Consider the following 26,704-nt stretch of genomic DNA (forward strand, 5'->3'; position numbering starts at 1 on the left):
AAATCAACCAAAAGTTCAAAAACACTAGCAATTTCAAATGTTTTACAAAAGTTTTTGCGGCACCCCTAGAAAATTCCACGCATCGATTGCTCGACAATGCAATACACCATCGTTTCCATAAATGGGTCACGGGATGCCCATTTTTGGGTCACTCAAAGCGGCGACTCACAATTGTATTCAATGGGGAAAAAGTCGCATACGGTCTGCCAAGGGTCTTGTGATGGGTTGGAATGGGCAGTTAAAGCATTGCTCTGCTATGACCAAAGATGACTATTTTTATCAGTTCTCCAAGCACACAACTCCTACCAATCCCAGCTACAAAACTAAGCAAATACTGAAGAATGTTCACAGTCTCTTAAAACAAAATACAGAATGATTTTTATTGTGCAGAAGAGATGAACGAGCCTTATCGTCAGTTTAATCTCCAATAACATGAGGACATACTAAGTGCACATTTCTGTAGTGTTGCAGATGTAGTCATTTACAGAGGTTACTGGGATAGGGGAGAAGAGAACCACTATTATTTATTTCAAATAACTTCCCAAGGTTTCAGCGGATGGTAACAGAAAGCAAAAAATTAAAACATATGCAAGTGAAGTTATCAGACAATGTGACCCCGGAACTGTAAAACCTTACAACAATGCAAGAAAACAAATACACTAAACAAGTGTGCAACAGTTACGATTGGATAACGACTTTTGAAGCTTAAAATTACAGGAACATAGCTACTAACTCAGCGTTTCCCAACCTTGGGGGTCTCCCGATATGCTAATGTGGTCATGAGACTATATTTAAAAATAGAAAAAAAAATATTAATGTATTGAATAGGAAGTGAATGTCAATATTTCAAACAGCTGTGGTTGCACAAAAGCTCAGATTTCAAAATTGAGGTCACAAACAAAAAAAGCTTGGAAACTTATAAAAAATAATTTGACTGCAATCTTAATGAAATAATGGTCATATTAGGGGCAACTGAACAAGACCCAAACCTCTAGTAATAAACTCAGCAAAAAAAAAAAAGAAACGTCCCTTTTTCAGAACTGTGTATTTCAACAATAATGTTTTAAAAATCCAAACAACTTTACAGATCTTCATTGTAAAGGGTTTAAACAATGTTTTCCGTGCATGTTCAATTAACCATAATCAATGAATTAACATGCACCTGTGGAATGGTCGTTAAGACCTTAACAGCTTACAGAAAGTAGGCATTTAAGGTCACAGTTCTAAAAACGCAGGACACTAAAGAGACTTGTCTACCGACTGTGAAAGATGCCCAGGGTCCCTGCTCATCTGCGTGAACGTGCATTAGGCATGCTGCAGGGAGGCATGAGGACTGCTGATGTGGCTAGAGCAATAAATTGCCATGTCCGCACTGTGAGACGCCTAACACAGCGCTACAGGGAGACAGGAAGGACAGCTGATCATCCTCGCAGTGGAAGACCACGTGTAACAACACCTGCACAGGATCGGTACATCCGAATATCACACCTGCGTGACAGGTACAGGATGGCCACAACAACTGCCCGAGTCACACCAGGAACACACAATCCCTCCATCAGTGCTCAGACTGTCCGCAATAGGCTGAGAGAGGCTGGACTGAGGGCTTGTAGGCCTGTTGTAAGGCAGGTCCTTACCAGACATCACCAGCAACAACGCCGCCTATGGGCACAAACCCACCTTCGCTGGACCAGACAGGAGTGGCAAAAAGTGCTCTTCACTGATGAGTCACGGTTTTGTCTCACCAGGGGTGATGGACGGATTCATGTTTATCGTCGAAGGAATGAGCGTTACACCGAGGCCTGTACGCTGGAGCGGGATCGATTTGGATTGATGGCTGGGGCCATTCCCCCCAGAAATTTCCAGAAACTTGCAGGTGCCTTGGTGGAAGAGTGGGGTAACATCTCACAGCAAGAACTGACAAATCTGGTCCAGTCCATGAGGAGGAGATGCACTGCAGTACTTCAAGCAGCTGGTGGCCACACCATATACTGACTGGTACTTTTGATTTTGAGCCTCCCTTCATTCAGGGACACATTGTGAAACATTTTTAGTTTATGTCTTATGGTGTTGACTCTTTTAGTGTTCATACAAATATTTACACATTAAGTTTACTGAAAGTAAAAACAGTTGAAAGTCAGAGGACGTTTCTTTTTTTGTGGAGTATATAATGAGGAGTTTGCTGGAGCCATCTAATACGCTTGTAACATGTGGAAGCCAATTTCATGCGTAATCTGACCACCAAAGGTCATGCAAAAAGACAATTTCCTGTCAGCGACTGGTAAAGTAGGTTAAAAAAAATAAATAAAATAAATCAGAGCCATTTAATATGCAGATATAGTGCCCTGAGGGTCTGCATGTTTTCCACAGCATCTGTTTGGAATTCCCCCGACTTTCTAGACTTCTGCCCACATCCTCAGATTTCAGGGGGAATCCTATTTTGCTCAATCCAAAAATTAACACATTGCTTCAAAAACACTACCCCAAATTTATTTTTGGATTAGAAGAGGGGGTCAAAAGAGACAGGAAGATGGCGCTGCTCTTACAATCTAAACAATATATTACTTTCAAATATTAAACACTATCAGAAAATGCATAATTCAAGCTTTAACTCGGTGGTCTCAAACTCCAGTCCTGGCAGCCCACAGTGGCTGCAGGTTTTCATTCTAACCCTTTTCTTAATTGGTGACTAGTTTTTGCTGTTAATTCCTTTTCCATTCATTTTAATTGACTTTTTATTTTATTATTATTTATTTTTTTTAAGATTTCTTCCTCTGAATTGCTTTAGTTCGTTCCTTAAACAGAAATGAAATGTGAAGTGAGTGAGCCAACAGAAGACCAACTAAATCAGGGCCTAAAACTTCAACCAGTTACTTCATTATGGACCGAATCTTGTTGCTAATTAAATTCTTTAATTCCATGGCTTATTGCTGCTCTGATTGTGCAATGGCAGACATTTCCAAAATTGCTAAATTTTCTCATTTCTAAGAGCTCTGGTCAAATGTTTTGTGGACCTGAGCAGAACAACATTCCCAAGACCTTCATCTTTATTTTCAGATATTGTATGATGGACACCAGTTTTGGCTCATTTTGTATCTCATTTGTTTGGCTGCTAATTAAGGAAACAGAAACAATTAAGGGGTCCGAGTCTTTAAGAGCAAGTTAATTAAAATGAATGCAAAAGATGTTAATTAGCAGAAAAAAAAAAAGGGACACTAATTAAGGGTAGGGCTATAATGAAAACCTGCAGCCACTTTGGCCCTCCAGGAATGGAGTTTGAGACCACTGTTTTAACTTCTGCTATACAGCATGCACAGAGGACAACCAGCTGGAGGGATCCATGGACTCGTGGGGACTTCTGCAGATCTTACAGAAATCAGCAAGTGGCAGGGATGTGTACGCCCTGTTGTCCTGTGTTTGTGCCCTTTGCCACACTAACTTCTATATTTTTTTTAATTAAGACGACATGTGGGACTTGGCTGGACTGACAGCCGTCATATTCCAAGAACAAACAGTTGGCTTCTTCGCTGGCAGGGACCCACTTTTGACCCAAACCATTCACAATGCAGTTCTACTTCTGCCTGTCATGCTCACTAGCATGAGGAGGAGGAGGTTTGGAGCACTGACACAGCACATTGCTGTGCCCACCATACGACAAACCACCTCAGGATCTCAAATTTGGACCTGAACGCAGCCGTGCAACAGGTGACACCTCAGCACCACACTAGCTTGAATCTAACAGCGTGAGGTTTCTCTTACAGTGGCCAGCTGGATCTAAAATTTTTCCAAAAACACACTTTAGTTTTGTCGTCCCACACACATACAATGCATTTAGTCTCCTAGTTGCCGTTTTAAATGGCACTTCCTGGACAGGAGACTCAATTCCCAGTTACATGAATGGTATTAACATACACACACACCCCCACAGAGTAACAGACTGAGTGTCCACCACCAGTGGTCAGTAGTTGCAGTGAACAACAGACTATAATTCAGAAGTGAGGAGAGAGTTTAGACGGGGTGAAGGACATTCCTGGACGTGTGAATCCCAATATTCCTCAAGTGTACTGAAATAGACCCTTCCTCACCACACGTCTTGCAAGTTGCTTGAAAAGGAGAGGACGACTCACTGCCACAGGGTCAATATAGAACAAGGAATGAGTAAGCACCCTAATCTGGGCTTATACAGTACATTGTTGAAAAGGATTTTGGGAAAAGCAATTTCTGCGAGAGCTAAATATAAGCCGGAGGAATGGAGAGAGCCAACCACTTAGCATTTTTTTTTATACTTGCTGAATTAATTCTTAGGAGCACTGATGATGAGGAGGATGAGGATGAGGATGGATGATGATGATGATACTGGGTGGGACCTCCTCTTTACTCTCAATGCAACCTTATTACTTCATGGCATGGACTTGACAAGATGTTGGAAACAATACTTGGAGATTCCTGTCCATGTTGACTTGATTGTATCACACAATTTCTGCAAATTTGTCAGCCGCACACTCATGCTGCAAGCCTTTTGTTCTCCCACATCAGATCTGGTCACTGAAATAAACTCATGGTCATGCTCATAAAACCAGCTTGAGATGACATTTGCTTTGTGACTTTCTGTGTTATCATCCTGGAAGCAGCTATTAGCAGATGGGTCAACTGTGGCCATGAAGGAATACATTAGTCAGCAACAATACTCAGATTGATTTGGCATTCAAGTCATGACTGACGGGTATTGAGTCCAAAGTGTACTAAGAAAGCATCCCCCATACCATTATAATACCATTACTACTCCCAGCCAGGACTTTTGACCAATAGCAGGTCGGGTGCATGGATTGGTTAGCACCAAATCCGTGTGCCTCAGAAGAAGTCGAGATTGAGTAGGCCAGGATACGTTTTTCTAGTCTTCCACAGTCCAGTTTTGGCTTTCTGTTCTTGGCTGACAGGCGTGGACGCTGACAAGGTCTTCTGTTGTTGTAGCCCATCTGTCTCAAGGATCGTGTTGTGCATTTGGAGATGCACGGGGTGGTTATCCAAGTTACTGTAGCCTTTCTGTGAGCACAAACCAAGTTGGCGCTGACCTCCTTCCTTAGCATCAAACCACACCACTTCCTGCTGTGTTCCAAGTAGAAACTGGGAATCTTAACTAAAGGGGGCCAAACCTACCACTGACCCTTATAAAAACTAGTCACACATTTTCATTACAATGGTGTCTCATAAGCACGTGCGTTGATCCCCAATTCACTGCCTTCATTTTCTTCTTTTGGAATGGCACTCTTATGGGAGTAAAGGCTCAAAGCACTTCCAAGTTTGAAATACTGCCAAAATTAAGAGATGGAAAGTGTAACGCAGCCCAAAGTGCACCAAAAAAGGCAAACCATTCTGCTGGACACCTTGGTAAGTAAACACTTGCGTGGCTTAGCTGGTCAAGCGGTGTGTGTGTCTGCACTGCAGACAATTTGGGATTGCAAATCCTGGGCTTTCATCACAAATGAATAAGAAGTTTGGTCAGGCACTAAACCCGACCAAATTTGTTTTTGAATGTTTCATATTTTTATACATTAGAAGAATCCAGATGAAAACAGGCCATTCAGTCCAACTTAGCTGGCCAGTCCTATCCACTTCATTCTTCTAAAACAACAAGTTGAGTGTTGAAGGTCTCCTGATGTCTACCACACTACTTGATCACTCATTTCATGTGTCTGTGGTTCTCTGTATAACAAAAAAACTTAATGTTTGTGAGAAATTTACCCTTACATTTCCAACTGTGCTCCCATGTTCTTGATGAACTCATTTTAAACTCCTCACCACAGGACTAATTCCCTTCATAATTTTAAACATTTCAGTCGGGTCTCCTCTTAATCTTCTTTTGTTTAAACTGTAAAGGCTCAGTTCTTTTAATCTTTCATTATAACTTCTCTGTAGCTCTGGAATCAGCCCAGTCGCTCTTCTCTGGACCTTTTCTTGTGCTGATATGTCCTTTTTTGTAGCCTGAAGACCAAAACTGCACACAGGACTCCAGATGAGGCCTCACCAGTGTCTTATGAAACTTTGGCATCACCTCCTTGGACTTGTACTCCACACATCAAGGCGCTATACAACCTGACATTGTTAGCCTTCTTAACGGCTTCTGTCTGACAGCTGATAGTATCAAGTCTACCATGTCCCCTAAATCCTTCTCATAAGGGGTACTTTCAGTTTTCAGTGTATTCACGTCCAACATTTTTACTTTCTATGTCCAATATTTTACACTGACTAACATTGATTTTCATCTGCCACAAATCTGCCCAAGCCTGTATGCTCTCCAAGTCTCCATGTAATTATTCAATGGATTCGAGATTATCTGCCAATCCACCTAGCTTGGTACACACACATTTGTGTAGATGTATACACGCCTAGCACACGCAAATGTACCTCCATATATTGTCACGGATACGCATCTGAGGATGACCTTGCCAGCTCTGATCAATTCTGCAGTACCACCCTTGGGTGAGAGGAGGCACAGTCTCTAATGGTCTTGAAGATAGACCAGGAAGCCAATGGACCACACCCCCATCACTTTCAACCTGAAGTACTGTATATACTCGCCAATAAGTCGGGCCTTGATTTCATCGTATAATTTGTGGTATTTTGGAATTTTGATTGTATAAAGTCGAATGCGGAAAACTCACGCTATTGGTCTCCGAGATTATGATATGCTAATGCCCACCTGAGGGAGTAACCACGGAGCACACTGCCTTTGTTTTCTATGTATTGTGCTTACGTGACCACACGGTAATACCTGAACTATACTAAGTGATGTTTGCACTGTTTTGTGCTTTTGGTATCTCACACCCTCATACACCTTTATCATAAGAGCATCCCTTATCTACGATGGAGGGTTTGATCAGAATATGAAGCTGGTTTTAAAAATCGTTGAAGTGGTGAAAGAAATTGGTAACTGCACTGCTGCAACAAAACTTGATGTGTCTGAGAAACTGATGCGAGATTAGAGGAGGCAAGATGTTGTTTAAAAAAAAAAAAAAAAAAGTGTCGCATTTTTGAACGGGCATATAAGTTGGTCTCTCATTTTTATGATCGATTTTTCAGGTTTCAAGACCCGACTTATACACGAGTATATACGGTATATAAAAAGGGCCCAACGCAGGAAGGTGCTCACATGATGGAGATTCCAGTTAGATGGATCAAACATCACTTGGCTTGGCTTTGGTAACGCAACATAAGAAGTGCGAATGTGACACACACACACACAAGAAGAAGAAATGGCATAGGAGGCATACGAAGAGCCACCTTCAAAGACAAGTATACAAGTGGACAAGACCCGAGAAAGTTGCCACAAAAATAACAAGAGTCTGAGGAGTACGGAAATGTGATCGAGGGAGGGAGAGCTGCTGAAGAAATCTTCACCCACACTGAGGAAAGTAGCTGAAAAGAGCACAGAGGGCAAGAAGCTAGCAAATATTTTGAAAATTATTCAATTACCCATCTTTGACAAACTGCATATTATATTTACACATACACACACACACATACACACATATATTCACATATATACATACACACTCTCTCGATACAGGTAGGGCCAGAAATTGGATAAACTTAGCATTACCAAAGTCATCATCATATCTTATCACACCACTGCCGTATCCAGGTAAAACTAGCATCACTAGCATCCTTAAGATCTTCATCGATACATGTAGGGTCTTGGAAACATTCATGGAGAATATGGTCCATTGTTTGGATGGGCTCACACAGGGACATTGAGCGCTTGTTGTGAAGCCCCATCTAAATAGGCTGTCCCTTGTTTTGCCCACCTTTGACCTAGCTCAGTTAGTCAGTCCATTACCAAAGTAAAACTCACATTATACAAAGAAATTCAAGTTAGAAACTCCAATTTTATTCCAGCTTTACCGAGGTAATCTCTTTGGACAGTGCAGGCTTTACTCAGGTAATACTAGGCTTATCCAATTTTCAGGCTTCACCTGTAACATATACATATATAAAATAAGAAAACATCCGGCGTTCATGCCCAGACGTCATGCCATCTGGCATTCACAAGAGGGCAGAAATGTCCAATGAACAAAGGCAACTAGACATACCGTGATAGAAACAGACTGACTGACCATTGTATGTCCATTTAGTAAACTTGCATTCCACTATGCTAGTATGTATACCATGGCATAAAGGTGTGTATGTATGTGATAGTGTAGCGCAGTATACCAGTAAAAAAGTACCAAGACAGCATATGCGGATGGCACTATGTCACACCCACTACACAATGAACCACCTGGATTGGCACGCAAGTGCAGCCAACAGATTTTTTTTTTTTAAAACTGCACTCATTGTGCCTCCGCTATTGTGTAGCTTGCAAAGTTCAACAGAAAGCTAAACAAGGTGACAAAGGAAGAATCAAGTACTGAAGCAAACTGAACAAACTTTACTTGAAAGTCTTGTGCCGTATTAAATCACCAATATTGTGAAACTGTGACAACCTGAATAAAATCAAACAAAATCGATTACAAAAGAAGCACAGTCACCACAGACGAATCAATCGCATCTATTTCTTTAACCAGTAAGACCATGCAGAACACCAACCGAGGAAGAAATGAATGAAATCAATACACAAAGTATCAATTTGGCCGAGACAGCTATAATATAACAATGTTCAAATATTAATGAGAAGAATGCTGTCAAAGTACTTACAAGCTGTGCATTCTGAAGGTTCAGTATAGACAGCTGGAATGAAACTGCATCGCCTTAGTGAAAGCCAAAGCTTTTAAACACTCAGGGTGAGAGGATGGAATGAGATGGCATCACTGAGGACAGAATGTGAGTTCATCATTAAGGATGATGACTCGTGATGGCATTGCAACAGAAAAGGCTGCAAACCCATGGCAGTCCAATACCAGCATTATGCAAATTTGTTCTGTGTCTTTAAAAAAAAAAAAAAAGTATGGCGAGTACGGAGTAGGAGTGCCGATTCTCCAGAAGTAGCCCTGTGACTGTGTGACTAGCAGAAAAGCAAAAATCACCAGCGAGTTCAGCCCCCAGCACATGTAACCTGTACTGTTCTTCCCTGCCATTGAAGTTGCTGCAACGTCCTTAATACCATCCAATGTTGCCACAGCCCTTTTCCTGACAGACATGCTGCGTGCTGGTGCACTAGCTGTGCAAAGGACCCAAAGCCCAATAATGTGGCCGAGGAAGGCCGCACCTTCAATTGTTTGGTCACATAGAGTGTAACAGTAGGTCATAAGTGTGTGACTGGCATCTGTGACGAACACGATCAGTCGGCCTGTGCAATGTGCTTCACTGCCTGCAGCTCTTTTCCTGTCAGCAGTGCTGCATGCCCACACTGCTGTTACTTTCCTATCAGCCACAGCACACCTCCATGGGCCATGAGAAGGACCCAAGGCCCAATTTCATGGCTGAGGAAGCCCACATGACCAACTCATGGGTCGCATTATGCATAATACAGCAGAAGTACTTGATTGAGGTCAAAATCAATGATCAAGGCCCAGTGGTGCATGAGTTTTGCATGACAGACAAACATCCCTTAGTATTTATTTTATACATGGGCACCCCACATCGAGAGAGAAGATGCACCACTACAGTCAGGGTTCTGTTTTTTCTTTTTGGGGTAAAACATGAAGTTTGCATTGTATTTTGTGAAAAATACAATGATTTCCATTATTTGCTTCAGTATTTTTCGGTATTGGTACCAAAGCAATCATTTTAATATCATCCATCCATCCATCTGTTTTCTAACCCGCTGAATCTGAATACAGGGTCACGGGGGTCTGCTGGAGCCAATCCCAGCCAACACAGGGCACAAGGCAGGAACCAATCCTGGGCAGGGTGCCAACCCACCGCAGGACACACACCCACACACCAAGCACACACTAGGGCCAATTTAGAATCGCCAATCCACCCAACCTGCATGTCTTAGTACATACACAGTATGTTTTATGCTCTCTGTATATAAAACATCTTTACCTATTTTTGATATCTGTATAGCCTAAATTACATGCATGCATACTAAATCTCTCATATTTTATATAGGCATACACACACACACATCTATACATATGTACACATACACATTGTGAATTAAACACACTTCAGCTTCAGTCGGGAACGTCTTAAGATGCAAGAACATGAGCCAATATCTCCAAACTAATCAAGAAAGTACTTGCCTTCATTGCTCTGCATTTCAGGACTCAGGCATGATCTAGAAGTTAAAGAAAAAAAGAGTTAGACTCTTGAATAAAATAATAAAAGATTCAAATATTACAACAGGTTTACGGACAGTGAACTGCTGTGACATAGGAGGAATGAAATGCCAACAGATTTCTCAAGAATGTTAACATGTGGCAGAAGATTAAGAGAAGGAAACAGCACCCTTTAATCAGCTGCTAAACCTATTAACACTAAGACTTTACAACATTTTAAAATGAAGTGGGACTAGCATGGGGGGGGACAAACAAGGAGCGATTCATGAAGTCACATGTGGTAGAGTGAGAAATGAAGTCCTTTGCGTTCTTTGATGGTAAGGGGAGCAATGCTGAAAGTAGTAATCTTGGTTTGCTACACACTGAATGGATGAGGAATTGGGTGACTGAAGAGGGTAAAAACGTCCAAGTGTTCTTCTCAATGGGGCAAAACAAAGTTTGCAAATCCCACCAAAACATGACAATGGTTCTCAAAATTTGCCCTGGGGACATTTGTGTCTTGTGTTTTTTTTTTTTTTGTTCCAACCAATTCCTTACTGCTAGTAGTGCATGTCATGAAAGAGACAGCATTGTCAACTCCCATTCTCCGAATAGGATGTAAAGAAATCTGACTAATGAAAGGAGTCCATCAAGCCCGTTTGTTTAGCTAATAGCTAAGCTGTCCCAACATCTCATCCAGGTTCTTCTTAAAAGGTTGTCAAGGTTTCTGCTTCAAACAGAGCATACCGTACTCCTCTTCTGGATGGAAGTGAATTAGTCTCAATCTAAAAAGCACAACTCTTTTGCCCCAAACAACTACCTTCTGATCACACAGAGTCGTAATTCCTTTCACACATGGAGTCGGTCCCAGACATTTCCTGGTACATTCCCAAGTTGAGGGCACATGTAAACAAACCCAGAGTCAAGTATCCCAGGAACTTCAAACCATACAATCTCCTAGGTTAAGATCTAGTATAATTCCCATGAATTTGGAATGAATGATGCCAGATAATTGTAGGGTTAAACAAAAACACAAAATCCACACTGAAGCGGATACTATCAAAATAAGAGACACTAAATGATTGCGCCTGAATGTTTATAGTAGGCTTAACTGCTTAGGCCGAGCGGTTTGAAAAACCAGCAGGAAATTGGCCAAATTCTAAAACAAAGAAGGTTCTCTTCAAAACCAACCAAGAAGAAAATTACCACTGCAGTCTGCTCTACAACTGGGGATTCTTCTACTGGCAAAGTGGTGAAATCACATTTCAGGAACATTAAAAATGCAATAGTGCGTTATCTTTGTAATTCTATGGATTTAACCCTTAATCTGGCTCTCTCTCGTCCATGGCATCCACACTGTGGTCTTGAATAAGCCTTTCATGATTCAAGTATTTTGAAAAAAGGTGGAGAAAATGTTCCATTTGATTTGCTGCCGCTGCTCGCCAAAATATTTCAAGTCAAGTCATTAGATCAATCAAGACGAGAACAGGCCACTCAGTCCAAAGCAGCTCGCCAGTCCTATCCACTTAATACTTTCAAAAAAAAACCCTGAAGTCCCACCGTCTACCACACTACTTGGTCACTCATTCCATGTGTCTAAAGAAACACTTCCTAAAGTATTCACATTTTCAAATGTTCATTCACACATCATCATCTCGATCCACTGGACTAATTCCCTTCATAATTTTAAACACTTCCGTCAGGTCTCCTCTTAATCTTTGTTTGCTTAAACTGAGAAGGCTCAGCTCTTTGAATCTTTCCTCATAATTCAACCCCTGTAGCCCTGGAATCAGCTTAGTCGCTCTTCTCTGGACTTTTTCTGGTGCTGCTGTGTCCTTTTTTGTATCCTGGAGACCAAAACTGCACACAGGACTCCAGATGAGGCCTCACCAGAGTGTTATAAAGCTTCAGCATCACCTCCTTGGTCCTGAAGTCCACACATCGAGGTTCTATATAACCAGATATGCGGTTAGCCTTCTTAATGGCTTCTAAACACTGTCTTTTGATAGTGTTGAGTCCACCACAACTCCTAAATCCTTCTTCTAAGGTGTACTTTCGATTTTCAGATCTCCTGATGTGTATTCAAACCTAACGGTTTTATTTCCCCACATGAGATTTAATGCAAGTGAATGTAAAGCTTTACATCTGAGACTAATCAGCCCAAGGCGTGTGCTGTCCCAAGTCCTTCTATGATAATCCAACAGATTCCAGATTATCTGTCAGTCCACCTATCTTGGTATCATCTGCAGACATAACGAGCTTGTTATTTATATTCCCATCCAAATCATTTATTGATATTAACAATAGCAGCAGCCCTAGTACTGACCCCTGCTGGACACCACTCCTGACATCAGCCAATTCCTTTGCACCACAACCCTCTGCTTCATTGTGTACGAGCCAAATTTGAGTCCATCTACAAACACCACCCTGAACTCCCACTTCTTTCAGTTTGTGGCACCTTATCAAATGGGAGGTCAACTACCTTTTGGATGCCTTTCACAGTTTCCACCTCCTTATCTGGGACTTTTTCTAAATGCTATCAACCTGGGAAATTGCTTGTTCACACATCTTGGAAAGTACGAGTAAATCCCAGGATCTTGGCAGAACCTGGAAATCCTTCTAGAGCTTGACATCTGAAAGATGACATTTGCAAACTCAACCAAGCTAGTGAACCAAAAAAAGAACGCAAACGATAGGACACGGAGATTGAATACATTCCTGTATATCGAAAGGAACGACATCAGTGAGTTTCAACCTGAACGTTGAGAATGTAAGATGTCACAAATATTGGAAACTACTTATGCTGTAGAATCTGGAGTTGGGGCGAGACAACTACTGCAACTTAGCTGAGGCCGTACAAAAAAGTAAGAAATTGGCTGGTATGAAAGTGAGCCACGGCATGGGTTTCGCCCCAGGACAGAGACTGGACTTAATGCATTTTAAATAAAATAAAAAAAAGTGACAACAGGGAGAAGATGGATGGAAATGAAGGGGCAAGTGGAGGGAACCCTCTTTTCAACCAAATTCTAGTGTGGACAAAACGCCAGCCTACCTATCCATTTCCAGGCGCTCTGCCGAAGTAATAGGCTGGGTCCTAAACCTTTCAGAAGTCTTTCTACTTTCCCCAGGAGAAATATAGCGTCTTGATCGCCGAGCCCCCTTTTCCGGTTCGACTGTGGTAGCCAAATCAAGACCTGTGGTTGCCAGCTCTACCTCAGCTTCCCTTGAAGCGTATGAAAAGGAAAAGGAAATGACGAGAGAGAAAAAGAGGACTATGATGAAGTAAACATTAACAAGCCCCCTTTCCCCACTTCGTTCTTGTCCAGCACATTATGCAGGAGATTGTACTACATGCCAACACCATGCATGGCTAAACACAGCAATCCAAACTACCAGGTTTTAATTTAGTAGGACGGAAGGCAGGAAGCCAGTATGATTAGAAAGAACGCCCTTTGAACTTTCACAAGAAAACTTGACAGACACACAGAGAAGGTGGTGAGCTAAGCTTCAAGGTGATGGACGAGATCAAGGCAGCTCTTGTGCAGACAAACAGTTTATTAATGACTTGACTACACACTAGCTACGGACCGTGCAGATGGGAATTAGAACACGATTAGCAGCATTGCAAAATGTCACCTACATATCTTGTTTCTTGCTGGAACTAGCAGTTTCCAGGTATGCATGTCGGAGCTGAGCAACAGAAACTCTCGTGTCTAGGTCAACACTGGCCGTTCGACCCACGGTATTCTGAAGGGAAGGCTGCTTCTTGGAAGCCATTTCCAATCTTCTGAAGACTGCCACCCTTGGGGCAATCCCAAAATCGGACATGGATCGCGTCAGAATTTTGGGTCTCAAGGAGGACCCTTCTCGACCTTGTCGATTTGGTTTCTCCCGAGGTAACACGGAGCTTTTCTGAGGGTCCATTTTTGCAGGGGTTTCCACCGAGCCGTCCATCGAGTCGTGCCCCTGGGATGTTAAGAGAGGCTCTTTAGTCTTTGAGTGTCTTCTCTCATGGAGGTCGTGCTTGACTTCCAAATCTGCAGTCTTGGAAACGTGTTCCACCTCCCTTGGAAGCTCCTCCTGAGTTCTTGCCCTCCGGCGTATTTCAGAAGGCAAAACGGCCTTTCTGCTCTTTAAGAGGCATTCTGTTTTAACTGGCGAGGTGTCATCTTTCACTGTTCCATGGCTGCAGCTGGAAATGGGCTGCACCGACTCTTTCTCCACAATGTCCATAACTTTTGCCTTCTCTTGAATGACGTTGTTCTCCAACCCTCCCACTCTTGCAAATTGGGCACTATAGGAGTTGCTGGAGCAGTCAATATAACCATAAGATGGGAGAGGAGCTGCACTTGAATATACCGCTGCTACCCTATCAATGGCTGAAGGTTCCGAATGAACAGGCACAGACACCTGTGGAGACCTCCTGAGTGGAACGAGATCAGATCGCAAGGCAGAACTTTCTGGAAATCCTTCCTGTTTCAGCAGTCTCTCTCTAACTTTAATTCTTTAGGAAAGAAAAAGGATGAAATCTCTTAATACCAGATCAAGATGCTTCACATTGGTAGGTCACTCATTTTTTAATTAGAAGGAATACATTGACATAATTCATAAAAAGAAGTAAACAAAACATTTAAAAGAATACAGCTTGAGGTGGTGCATTTCCTGAAGGGCTGCGCTAAACCGTTTACCATATGAAATAGTTTTAGCAAAAGCAGCTGCCATCATATCATCTGGGCAACTATTCTCCTACCACCCCCAGATACTTAATTGGCCTTTTACGACTGGAAGAAACTTAACCAATATCCGGTGAAATGTGTTCTTTGCTGCCCAGGAATATTTAGATAGCCGCTGGGCTTTTTGGGTTACATGATGAGTTAGGTCTTATCTAAGCCATTTATAAGGATGTGGGGACAAGAGTGTTTCAACTCTTATTTTGAACATGGATGAATTATCATTTTGGGGAAATTAAGTTACTTTGGACCTCCATCAGTGAGCATCTGTTAATGTATAATACTTTTCTACTTGGTTGCTGGGTCCAGATGAAAAGGGGATTTACTCGAAGTGTGTTGGCCATATCTATATATCTTTATTATTTATTAGATCCATGTGTGGCTCACAATTGGACTCTCGTTAGTTGTCTAGGTGATTTTTGGTCACATTTGCTTGTTTCGGTGAGCTTGTCCCCTTAAGTTTTCTCTTTAGTGTATGGAAGGCCTGCTCAATTGGATTAAAAGTGAGTGACTGGCTTGGCCAATCAAGAATTTTCCATTTTTTAGCGTTGAAAAACTCCTGATTGTGTGCATGCTTTTGTTTACTGGTATGCAATTTGTATCTTGGTTTAGGTCTGTCTCTCTCTCATATATATATATATATGTATATATATATATATATATGTATATATATATATATGTATATATATATATATATATATATATATATATATATATATATATATATATGTATATATATATATATATATATATGTATATATATATATATATATATATATATATATATATGTGTGTATATATATATATATATATATATATATATTTATATTATATTATACACACACACAGTACACGCCAAAAGTTTGGACACCCCTCCTCATTCAATGTGTTTTCTTTATTTTCATGACCATTTACAGCACTCCATCACTCTCCTTCTTGGTCAAATAGCCCTTCCACAGCCTGGAGGTGTGTTTGGGGTCATTGTCCTGTTGAACAATAAATGATCGTCCAACTAACCTGACTTCTGCACAACACAACTGCTAGTCCCAACCTCTTTGATAAAGCAAGAAATTCCACTAAATAACCCTGATAAGGCACACCTGTGAAGTGAAAGCCATTTCAGGTGACTACCTGTTGAAGCTCATCGAGAGAATGCCAAGAGTGTGCAAAGCAGTAATCAGAGCAAAGGGTGGCTATTTTGAAGAAACTAGAATATAAAACATGTTTTCAGTTATTTCACCTTTTTTTGTTAAGTACATAACTCCACATGTGTTCATTCATAGTTCTGATGCCTTCAGTGAGAATCTACCAATGTAAATGGTCATGAAAATAAAGAAAGCACATTGAATGAGGAGGTGTGTCCAAACTTTTGGCCTGTACTACATATATTACACATATACACATAAAAGAGAGAGAGGATATAAATTTGCAGCTAGAGATCCACAAAGGAAGAAAACAAATGAATCGCGTATCAAAAGTAGTTTATTCCTGAGCTTTCAACCCCTGCCAGGGGTCTTCATCAGAGGATAATGCTTAGACTTACATGAATCAAAGGCAATATATAGCAAAAATTATGTTGTATCCGGGGAGGTGGCTAAGTCAGTGTGATCGGGGTTTATTGGTAAAAAAAAAAATAATAATGGTAAATGGCCTGTATTTGATATAGCGCCTACTAGAGTTCAAGAACCCCCCTAGGCGCTTCACAACACAACAGTCATTCACCCATTCACACGCTGGTGATGATAAGCTACTTTGTAGCCACAGCTGCCCTGGGGCGCACAGACAGAGGCGAGGCTGCCGAACACTGGCGCCACCAATCCTTCCGACCACCACCAGCAGGCAAGGTAGGTTAAGTGTCTTGCCCAAGGACACAACATCTGCATTCTCATGCCGAGAGCCAGGATCGAACCTGCGACCCTCCGATTGCTGGACAACCCGCTCTACCGACTGAGCTACTGCTGCCCCTTTATTGCGTGTAAAGTTTTGTTTATTACGAACATGCTCTTCTTAAGTTTGCATATGCTGGATTTATGTCCAAGTGTCTGTTGATGGTGTTCTAATTTGATAGACAAGATTCAGCCAGCTCTCTGGCACTTTTAGTACTGGCTTTAAATTTTACTTGTACATTGTCCCAGTTAAATGTACATGGACTTAGCCACCTCCCTGGCCCCCCACGTAATAAGAAGTGATAAATTGGATGAAAAGAATATTTTAGTTTCTTTTTAAGGGAGACTTCGGGTGTAGAATTTTTCCCACTTGTGGCACCCTCTCGCTTTTGGGCAGCACTTTGAACTGCCACGCAGGTGTTATTTACCTACCACGTGCAGCATACGGAAACTGCCGTGCAGCTTGTGTTCCATGCTGCACCACTTCCGATGGGAACCAACCCTGAACGATTGTCAATCAAGGGATGGTGCTTCATGGAGTTTGCTTGCTTGCTGCTTTACGGGGGAACCCAATCCCTGTCATTGATCATGTGTCCTAACTTCAAGGTACTTTACAGGGGAACCCGACCCTGTGAATCGTCTTCTGATCATCTTTGCGGAAGACACCTTTATCATTAAGGTGTGATTTCTTGCACAGAATATGCTCCAATATGGACCAAAAAAAGTTTTTACGGATGAAGGAACAAAAATAAGGGGGAACCACAAAAGGTTTGATGATGTCTTGCATAACTAGAAATCAAGATGAGTATATACAGTATGTTTGAAGAAAGGCTTGAACCACTTGGCGATTTGTGCTATATTTATTTAATATGTACATTTAAATCAAACAGCAGACAGGACACCTTGGAGTTCAATCGCGCTTGGAAATGACAGAGACAGAAGCTTCCAGTGCTGAAACTAATGAAATGCTTTTACCATACCGTTTTAAAATAGGGGTTTTCTATTCTTTTTCAGTACCAGTATCACGCACAACCCGTGTTTGTATGTGTTTATTTCTGTCCATAAATGCACACACATGCTAAAACAAACAAGTATGAACACAATATTACAACTGTACGGAATCAAATTTTTTTTTTTTTTTTAATTGTCTCCTTGAGATAAGACTAATTTTAGTGAGATGTCGAGAAAAAAAAAATTGTTTTCTTGATAACAAAATAATTTTATCGTGATTTCGATCCTAACTAGGAAAAGAAAATCCGAGCACATTACTCCAGTTTTGATGTCTCTACACTGGTTACCTGTGTCATTCAGGACTGACTTTAAAATTCTGCTTATGGTTTATAAAGCCTTAAATAATCTGCTCCATCTTATATATCAGAGTGTCTTACACGTTATATTCCAAATCGTAATCTCAGATCCTCAAATGAGTGTCTCCTTAGAATTCCAAGAACAAAACTTAAAAGAAGTGGTGAGGTGGCCTTCTGCTGTTATGCACCGAAAATCTGGAATAGCTGACTGATAGGAATTCGCCAGGCTGATACAGTGGAGCACTTTAAAAAACTGCTGAAAACACATTACTTTAACATGGCCTTTTCATAACTTCACCTTAACTTAATCCTGATACTCTGTATGTTCAATTTCCTCATAATAATTACTCATGGTGGCTCTAAAATCCGTACTGACCCCTACTCTCTTTTCTGTTTCTTTTTCCGGTTTCTTTGTGGTGGTGGCCTGCACCACCTCCACCTACTCAAAGCTTCATGATGCTCCAACAATGATGGATGGATTGAAAGGCAGAAGTCTACGTGACCATCATCATGGGTGGTCTCATGGTCTGGAATCCCTACAGATTTTTTTTTTTTCTCCAACCGTCTGGAGTTTTTTTTTTGTTTTTTCTGTCCCCCCTGGCCATTGGACCTTACTCTTATTCGATGTTAATTAATGTTGACTTATTTTGTTTTCTTATTGTGTCTTTTATTTTTCTATTCTTTATTATGTAAAGCACTTTGAGCTACTGTTTGTATGAAAATGTGCTATAGAAATAAATGATGTTGAGAAAGCAAAACTTAACCTTAGCCTTAAACCAGGCTCGCTTAGATTGTGACACCTATACAGCTGAAGCCTTGCTAACCATCTTATTAAATGACGGACACTAACATTATTATTTTCTAAACTAAGGCATACACATATTTCAGCCTGCGTGAGCCGTTGATTGAACAAAAATGTGACATGCTGTTCATTCTTCTGCCATTTCAAACAGGACATGGCTTCAATAAGTCAAACATTAAACGTTAGATAAAATTTCATAATTTAGAGAAAACAAGATATTGTTTTATCGAGATATCGATAAAATTATTCCGTTATCTCAAGGAAACTATAAAAAAAAAAAAACGATATTGCACTCTACTCTCGGCTTCCATACATCTAAGCCTCATTACGTTGTAATTAAAAGCAGCAGGGCCAATGACTGGGGATGGAGACACGTCTGCATTTTTCCTTTTAGCGCCTTTAAGGATCGTATAAGCAGAGCTTCTGAATATACACCACCTCAAGATAAGCAGTGCTTTAGTCTGGCTAGTTCAAGATTAGGACCTGGAAAGGTTAGCCAAAAGTCTGCACAAAGACAGAAAAACCCAGATTGGCATCTTTGTTGTCGAACAGATAGGCATACAGTTCTCAGAACAAAAAGGCAAACAAATCAACTAATGTTTCTATCCCCTAAAAAGGGCTGATTAAAGGCTGCATGAAAACATACATACTGTAAGGTGCATATAATGTTGGAATGTGTTCAATATGTAATGTGAGGTAATTCAATTTGAAATACACTTCTGAAAGTAAAAATGGCACAGAACATAACCCTATGGCCCAAAGAGACATGTACTCAGAAAAATGGAGAATGGAGGCACAAATCTTACCCTTGAACGAGAAGTAAAAAAATAAAAATAGTTTGGCAAAGGTTCCACGTTCAAAGGCTTAGCCCTCATTGTTTGCGTTTTGATTTATTTATGGACGCATCACTCAAAGGTTGGGAGCATGCAGTGAATACAACTTGGTGCTGCACCCACCACATGACAAACCACCCGGATCATTGGGAACAGAGTGCAGCCGGGCAATGGGTGACATCTTAGCACCACACACGGAGGATTTGGATTTAACGGTGGCTGGAATGCCAATCCTGCTACCAAGAGTATATCCTGCCAGTTGGAGGACCTGCTTACAGGGCTGGATGCAGATGAACGTCACACCCAGGATGGAGCAATTACAGGTTAAGGGCCTTACTCAAGTTCACTAGGCATGGCCCTAAAAGGCCCTAAACCTAAACCAAAACCTAAAAAAGGCCACAAACCTAAACCTAAAAAGACACCACATTGAGGGTCTGCCATCAATTTTGGTCTCCTATAAATAGCAAAATGCTAGATATTCAGAGTAACTCGTCATAAACAAATAAAGCGCCACTGGGTGTGAATTCAGCAGTGTTTTGTGTAACTCAGTCACAAAGCAACCATAAGACAGAAGTGAAAGTGACAAAAATACTTACAAAGCAAAAGAGCTTAAGAAGGGTGCGTGCATGTCTACAGGTGTGCAGAATATAAAAAGCATTAATATCTCAAAGCATACAATTATTCAACTTAAAATCCTTTATCGAGCGTATCGGTCTCATTTAAAATCGTCCAAAATGTTTCCAGGGCAAGATCCAACCTGCAAACGCTGCAATCGAGCTCCAGCCTCACTGGGTCGCATGTTTTGAGCCTGCACCAAATTAACATCATTCTGGACCAAAATCTTTAAATGCCTTTCAGACACCCCGATTGTCCCAATCCCTCCTAATCCACTAACAGCTGTGTTTGGTGGGCTCACAGAGGGTCTTAAAGTGGAGGACGACAAACAAACTGTAATGGCCTTTACTACACTATTGGCACGTAGACTTATCTTGCTCAAGCGGAAGAATCCCAGCCCATCTCTGTTAAGTCAGTGGGTAACTAATGTTGAAAACTAACTGAAAACGTAAAAATTTAAATTCTAACTTAATGGGTCTGTTCAAAACGCTTCTAAAATTCTGGCAGGATCTAATCAATGACATTTTAGAATAAGCTTTTTATATTGGGAAGGATTTTCCTCCATCTTTTCTACTCTTAAGTTTTTCTCTGGCTGTTGGCCTTCCTCTTTTTCTCTAGGGTGGATGCCACATTGAATTTGGTTTTGTTAAGTTTAACTTGTTTGTATGGAATGTTACTCATTTTTAATAAATTAAATAAAAATGAAAGCATTAAATATCAAGTGCAACACGGCTGCATACATGGATTAAACATTTTATCACTGGCACAATATGTGGATTATACTTAACATCCACTGTCCAGCAGGGAAGAGGGATTCTTATAATCAAATATGGTGCTTAAGCGCCACCATAAAAGTCCTCACGTGGGCCAAACAATATACTGCACTTGGCTTGCATCTAGACACGCTGAATACTTTCCAGTTTTCAACGTACCACCATTTTGTATGGCGATTGAGAAACACCATTTGAAGAATAAATGTTCAAACTTGCAATTATGAAGTTTGATTAAATATATCTAAAATAAAACCTGTTACAAAGATTGCAAGTAATTCAGAATCCAACCGTTTGTCTCAGATTTAATGTTCATTCATTCATTCATTCGACACAGCTTATCCGAGACTGGGTCACGGAGGATACAGTCTTCCATTTGCATTTATTTGCTTGGCAGACGCTTTTATCCAAAGCGACTTACAAAAGAGGTAAACCTCGTCGAGTAACATTAGGCTTGGGACTGTTTGCTCAGTAAGTGTAGTAGGACAGGCAACAAAAGTGGGATTACCACAAGTGAAAGGATGTAATAACTAATCCATCATCCACCCCACTATATCCTAACTACAGGGTCACGGGGTCTGCTGGAGCCAATCCCAGCCAACACAGGGCACAAGGCAGGAAACACACACCGAGCAGGGCACCAGCCCACCGTAGGGCACGCGCACACACACACACACACCAAGCACACACTAGGGACAATTAAGAATCGCCAATCCACCTAACCTGCATGTCTTTAGACTGTGGGAGGAAACCCACGCAAACATGGGGAGAACATGCAAACTCCACGCAGGGAGGACCTGGGAAGCGAACCGGAGTCACCTAACAGCGAGGCAGCAGCGCCACCCACTGCGCCACCATGCCGCCATAATATACAATCAATTTTACGTCTGTAAATTATATATTTATAGAAATTTGTAATTTAATAAATTATTAATTTACAGCCTAAGCACTGACACCCACACATCCCAACTCGTACTGTGTGATCCAAAAGGTGTCCCCAGGCCATCCGGCAGATATAATCCTACTAGTGAGCTCTGGGCTCTTCTCCGGGGTCTCATCCCAGGTAGTCGTACCCATAAAACCCCACAGCCGCCTCAGTTTGCTCCTCTCGATGCGGAGGGTCAGCGGCTCTACTCTGAGCCTTTCCCAGATGTCCAAGGTTCTCACTCTCGCTAAGGAGTCTCAAATGGATCACCATACAACAGTCAGAACTCAGGACTTGAAAACTTGAACGTTTTCTAAAACATAGTGCCGTAAACTAAAATGCCATATTGATCTGCAGACTGTTGGACTCTAACATACCACAATCACAATACTCAAACAAGTCGTAGTCTTACTTGTCGAAATCTGATATTTTGCCTCTTTAAACTGCTTGGTATTGGACTTCAACTTTGAATCTTTATCTTTCAGTTAACTTCCTTTTTAAATGTGCAAAACTACCTTTGTTGATAAGCCGAAGGCAATTAGGATAAAAAGGTGTACCAGCCTGAAGACACGGATGTACCGTATATACTCACATAAGTCGGGTCTTGAAACCTGAAAAATCGATCATAAAAATCAGACCCCGACTTGTACGCCTGTTCAAAAATGACAATTTTTTTTTACATTTTCTTGCCTCCTCCAATCTCACACCAGTTTCTCAGATGCATTGAATTTTGTTGCAGCAGTGCAGTTACCAATTTCTTTCGCTACTTCAACGACATTTAAATTTAAAACCAGCTTCATATTTTCTTCCGATCGAACACTCCATTGTAGATAAGGGATGCTCTTATGATAAAGGTGTATGAGGGTGTGAGATACAAAAAACACAAATCAATGCAAAAGTTACCTCAGAATAGTTTGAGTATTATCGTGTGGTCACGTAGGCACAATATATAGAAATAAAGGGCGTCTGCTCCATTGTTACTCTCTCAGGTGGGCATTAGTATATCAATCTATTGGACCAATAGCGCGAGTTTCCCGCATTCGACTTATACGACCGACATTATAAAATACTGGAAATCATACGATAAAAATCAGACCCCGACTTGTATGCCTGTTCAAAAATGAGACAATTTATTTTTTTTTACATTTTCTTGCCTCTTCCAATCTCACACCAGTTTCTCAGAGGCATTGAATTTTGTTGCAGCAGCGCAGTTACCAATTTCTTTCGCTACTTCAACGACATTTAAATTTAAAACCAGCTTCATATTTTCTTCCGATCAAACACTCCATTGTAGATAAGGGATGCTCTTATGATAAAGGTGTATGAGGGTGTGAGATACAAAAAACACAAATCAATGCAAAAGTTACCTCAGAATAGTTTGAGTATTATCGTGTGGTCACGTAGGCACAATATATAGAAATAAAGGGCGTCTGCTCCATTGTTACTCTCTCAGGTGGGCATTAGTATATCAATCTATTGGACCAATAGCGAAAGTTTTCCGCATTCAACTTATACGACCGACATTATAAAATACTGGAAATCATACGATAAAAATCAAGCCCCGATTTATCCGCGGGAGAACTTATCGTGAGTATATACGGTAATAAGAAATGTCCGATTGCTTTCATACAAGTTGTTTGAGCTGCTACATCTCATAGGTAGTTCTGGCCAGTTCAGATACCCGTGATTTAATTTTGGGTACCGCAGACAGCCAGCTAACACCTCATATTTCAGACACTAGTTTGATGTTGGACGAGTTTTCAGACAGAGTGGAAAAAGCAGGAGGATGGACTGGAGATTTTTTATCGATGTGCAATGGTTACAAAAAAAAAAAATGGAACACCGCACAGTTAAAACTAAAATGTGCAATCAAGACATTGACACGCGGACTAAATCCGTCCAGGGCACTGCCAACAAAATAAGTTACATCATCCTGGCGGACTCCGCAACTAAAATGATTCACTCTGTACTTAATGATGAGTCATTCTGGTGACTTCAAACAAGGCATCAGGTGTCTGTCTGGCACGTTCCATTCATGGACACTACAAGCTGGAGCTGCTCTATCCAAAGATTAATGAAGTTAAATATAAACCTGTGGCACAGTCACAGCACGTCCGACTGCCACCTACGAGCCACTCGTTAACAGCAGCAGCTCTCTGATATCCAAGCCAGATGATTTAGGTGTGTCCGTTTTGTTAAATTTAAATTTATTGGGGGTGGAGTATTCTGAAAAATTTTAATTTGGCCCTAAGAGGAAAGTATAATTTAATCCAAGGTAAAGAAATTCCTTTAGCCCAGAGCATTCATGCTACAAGTGCTGGTAAGGCATTTAAAATTTACAAACTGAGACTGAAAATTGAAGCAATCACTGCGGTCACTCATTACTAACCATTTCACTTTAAGGAACATGGCTGAACTCTTACAAGTATTTGAGCTCTTGTTCAGAGTTTGAATTTTCCCTTACCTGTCCCATCATTAACATCCTTGAACCAGAATGACGGCAGACGCTGAAAAGTATTAAGTGATCATGCATACGGTTGCAATTATTTTGCTTTTTTTTTTCCCCAAACCTGTGAAATACTCGGATCTAATGTCTGTGTTGATGGTCTATCACATATTTAAATACTGTATCCATATATTTAAAGAAAAGGAATATGCACGACTTTATTGGAAAGTAATGTAGATAACTTGGGAAAACAGGATTATGATGAAGCAGCCAAGATAATTCATGTACAGGTATTCTAACGATGGGGCACAGACTACAAAATGTTTAGCCATCTCGGTGCCCATCACACAGACAGGAATCTGCAGCTATAGACGTGCATGGCTTCTAGTTTTCAAAAATCTAGCGTACACAGTCACACCTTTGCCTTGAAGGTTATGTATGATATGACAGACAGGAATCGAAACTCTACAATGAGGGACTATACAGTAACTGGCTAAGTCTAGCCAGAAAATTGCCTTGGAATCCTCAGAAGCAGTGTGCAGGGAGACACATGGACGTGGAGGGCACAAAGGTGGAAATGGAAATTGACATTGCATGCTCTTTGAGAAATATTTCACCACCATTGTGGTAAACTAATGGAGTCAATCCCGGTTATCTAGAGTAGGACAACTGCTCAAGAACACAGAATAGAAACAGGAAGGAATGAAGTATACAGAAATACACTAAGCATGAGACTCATGTCCTTGCCGTTCACCCAGAGCGAGGGTCGGGTTCAGAATTCTAGGCCATAACGGTTAACCACAAGTCACACTCGGGGTGAAATAGAAGGATAATGCATTATAGCGTTATGGCCAAATAACTCTCAGAATAGTATTTGCCTGCCATCTGGTGGATGAACCATTATGCTACCAAAAAAAAAAAATTCTATGCTTTCTGCCACTTTACGGTAACTCAACAATATTCATGAGTGGGTCTGAGTTTCCAACAAAAATTACAATGGCAAACGGAAGGTCATAAAGGCAGTTTTAGAATGAAATGAAACTGAACATTTGCTCAAATAAAATGATAGTGATGGTGAAACACGGATAGCGAAACAGATTCATATTGCACTATACGACTGAACTACTATGATATGCCTGATGACTTTAGTCTCATGAATTTTCACTGTGCTGCAAGTACGTTCATGGTAAAATGATTGTGATCAAGCTGAACAAACAACAAAAGACATCAGCCTCCTAAGCACTGTTCACTAGGTGACAACTGTCAACATTCGAGTCAGCAGAAATGGTGAAGTTACTAAGCATTGTGCTGTGGTAGCCAACACCACCACAAGGGGCACGTCGATCGCGCAGATCAGGCAATGGCATTCTACCATCTCATACTCGGACAACATAAAAAAAATAAAAGTGTGCAAAGGAAAACGCTTCTACCGTCCAGATTGGGGCCTTGTCGGGGGACTGTTACAAAACACGGGACACTATGGACGGGTACTACATCAGCATCAGTACAGCAGTGGGAAGTCTGGCTGATAAATGGTGAATAAGCAAAGATGTTGAGCCTTTGAATGTTTAAATATATTCCTTGTATTTAAGGGAGATCGATTGATCTAGATAGACATATATAGATATATCTGTATCTCTATCTATCTATATCTCTATATCCATCTCCATCTATATATATATATATATATATATATATATATATATATATATATATATATATATATATATATATATATATATATATATATATATATATATATATATATATATATATATATATATATATATATATATATATATATATATATATATATATATTTCCATCTATCGAGATATATCTATTGTGGTACATGGCCGGCCGTTCATCCCAGCCAATACTCCCAGGCCGCCAGATGGAGCCCTCCTTGCAGCATAGAGGTGCCCCGAATGCCAGCAGGGAATTATGGACAATGGACTTGTAATGCACAGCCCTGCTGGATACCATGGGGGCCGACAGGAGTCGCTGCAGGGAGGCCCAGAGACTATTTGCCTTACGCCCAGGAAGTATGTCAGTCACGTGGACAAAGGGAACGATGTGCTTCCTGGGTGAAGAAAAGGATTTTTATCTGACCCGGAAGTGTTCCAGGTCACATGGACAGAGAGGGTGAAACGCTTCCGGGTCAAGGAGTATAAAGGACTGTGGGAAATCC

The 26,704-nt window shown here is 40.9% G+C and overlaps 1 protein-coding gene across 18 annotated transcripts in view; it reads right to left on the reverse strand.

Moving 5' to 3' along the window:
• The window catches only part of svila (supervillin a), a 246,635-nt gene that overhangs the window by 148,094 nt on the left and 71,837 nt on the right, over positions 1-26,704 (reverse strand). For 17 of the 18 annotated variants that reach the window (XM_039753862.1, XM_039753872.1, XM_039753868.1 and 14 more), the window contains 3 exons: positions 13,840-14,703; positions 13,252-13,422; positions 10,185-10,219 (listed from right to left, as the gene is read on the reverse strand). In XM_039753862.1, the coding sequence (XP_039609796.1) occupies positions 10,185-10,219; positions 13,252-13,422; positions 13,840-14,703 (1,070 nt within the window). The remainder of the gene's footprint in view (positions 1-10,184; positions 10,220-13,251; positions 13,423-13,839; positions 14,704-26,704) is intronic. The other variant, XM_039753870.1, reaches the window with a different exon arrangement.

The sequence above is a fragment of the Polypterus senegalus genome, chromosome 5 (assembly GCF_016835505.1).
Source record: "Polypterus senegalus isolate Bchr_013 chromosome 5, ASM1683550v1, whole genome shotgun sequence".
Lineage (NCBI taxonomy): Eukaryota > Metazoa > Chordata > Cladistia > Polypteriformes > Polypteridae > Polypterus > Polypterus senegalus.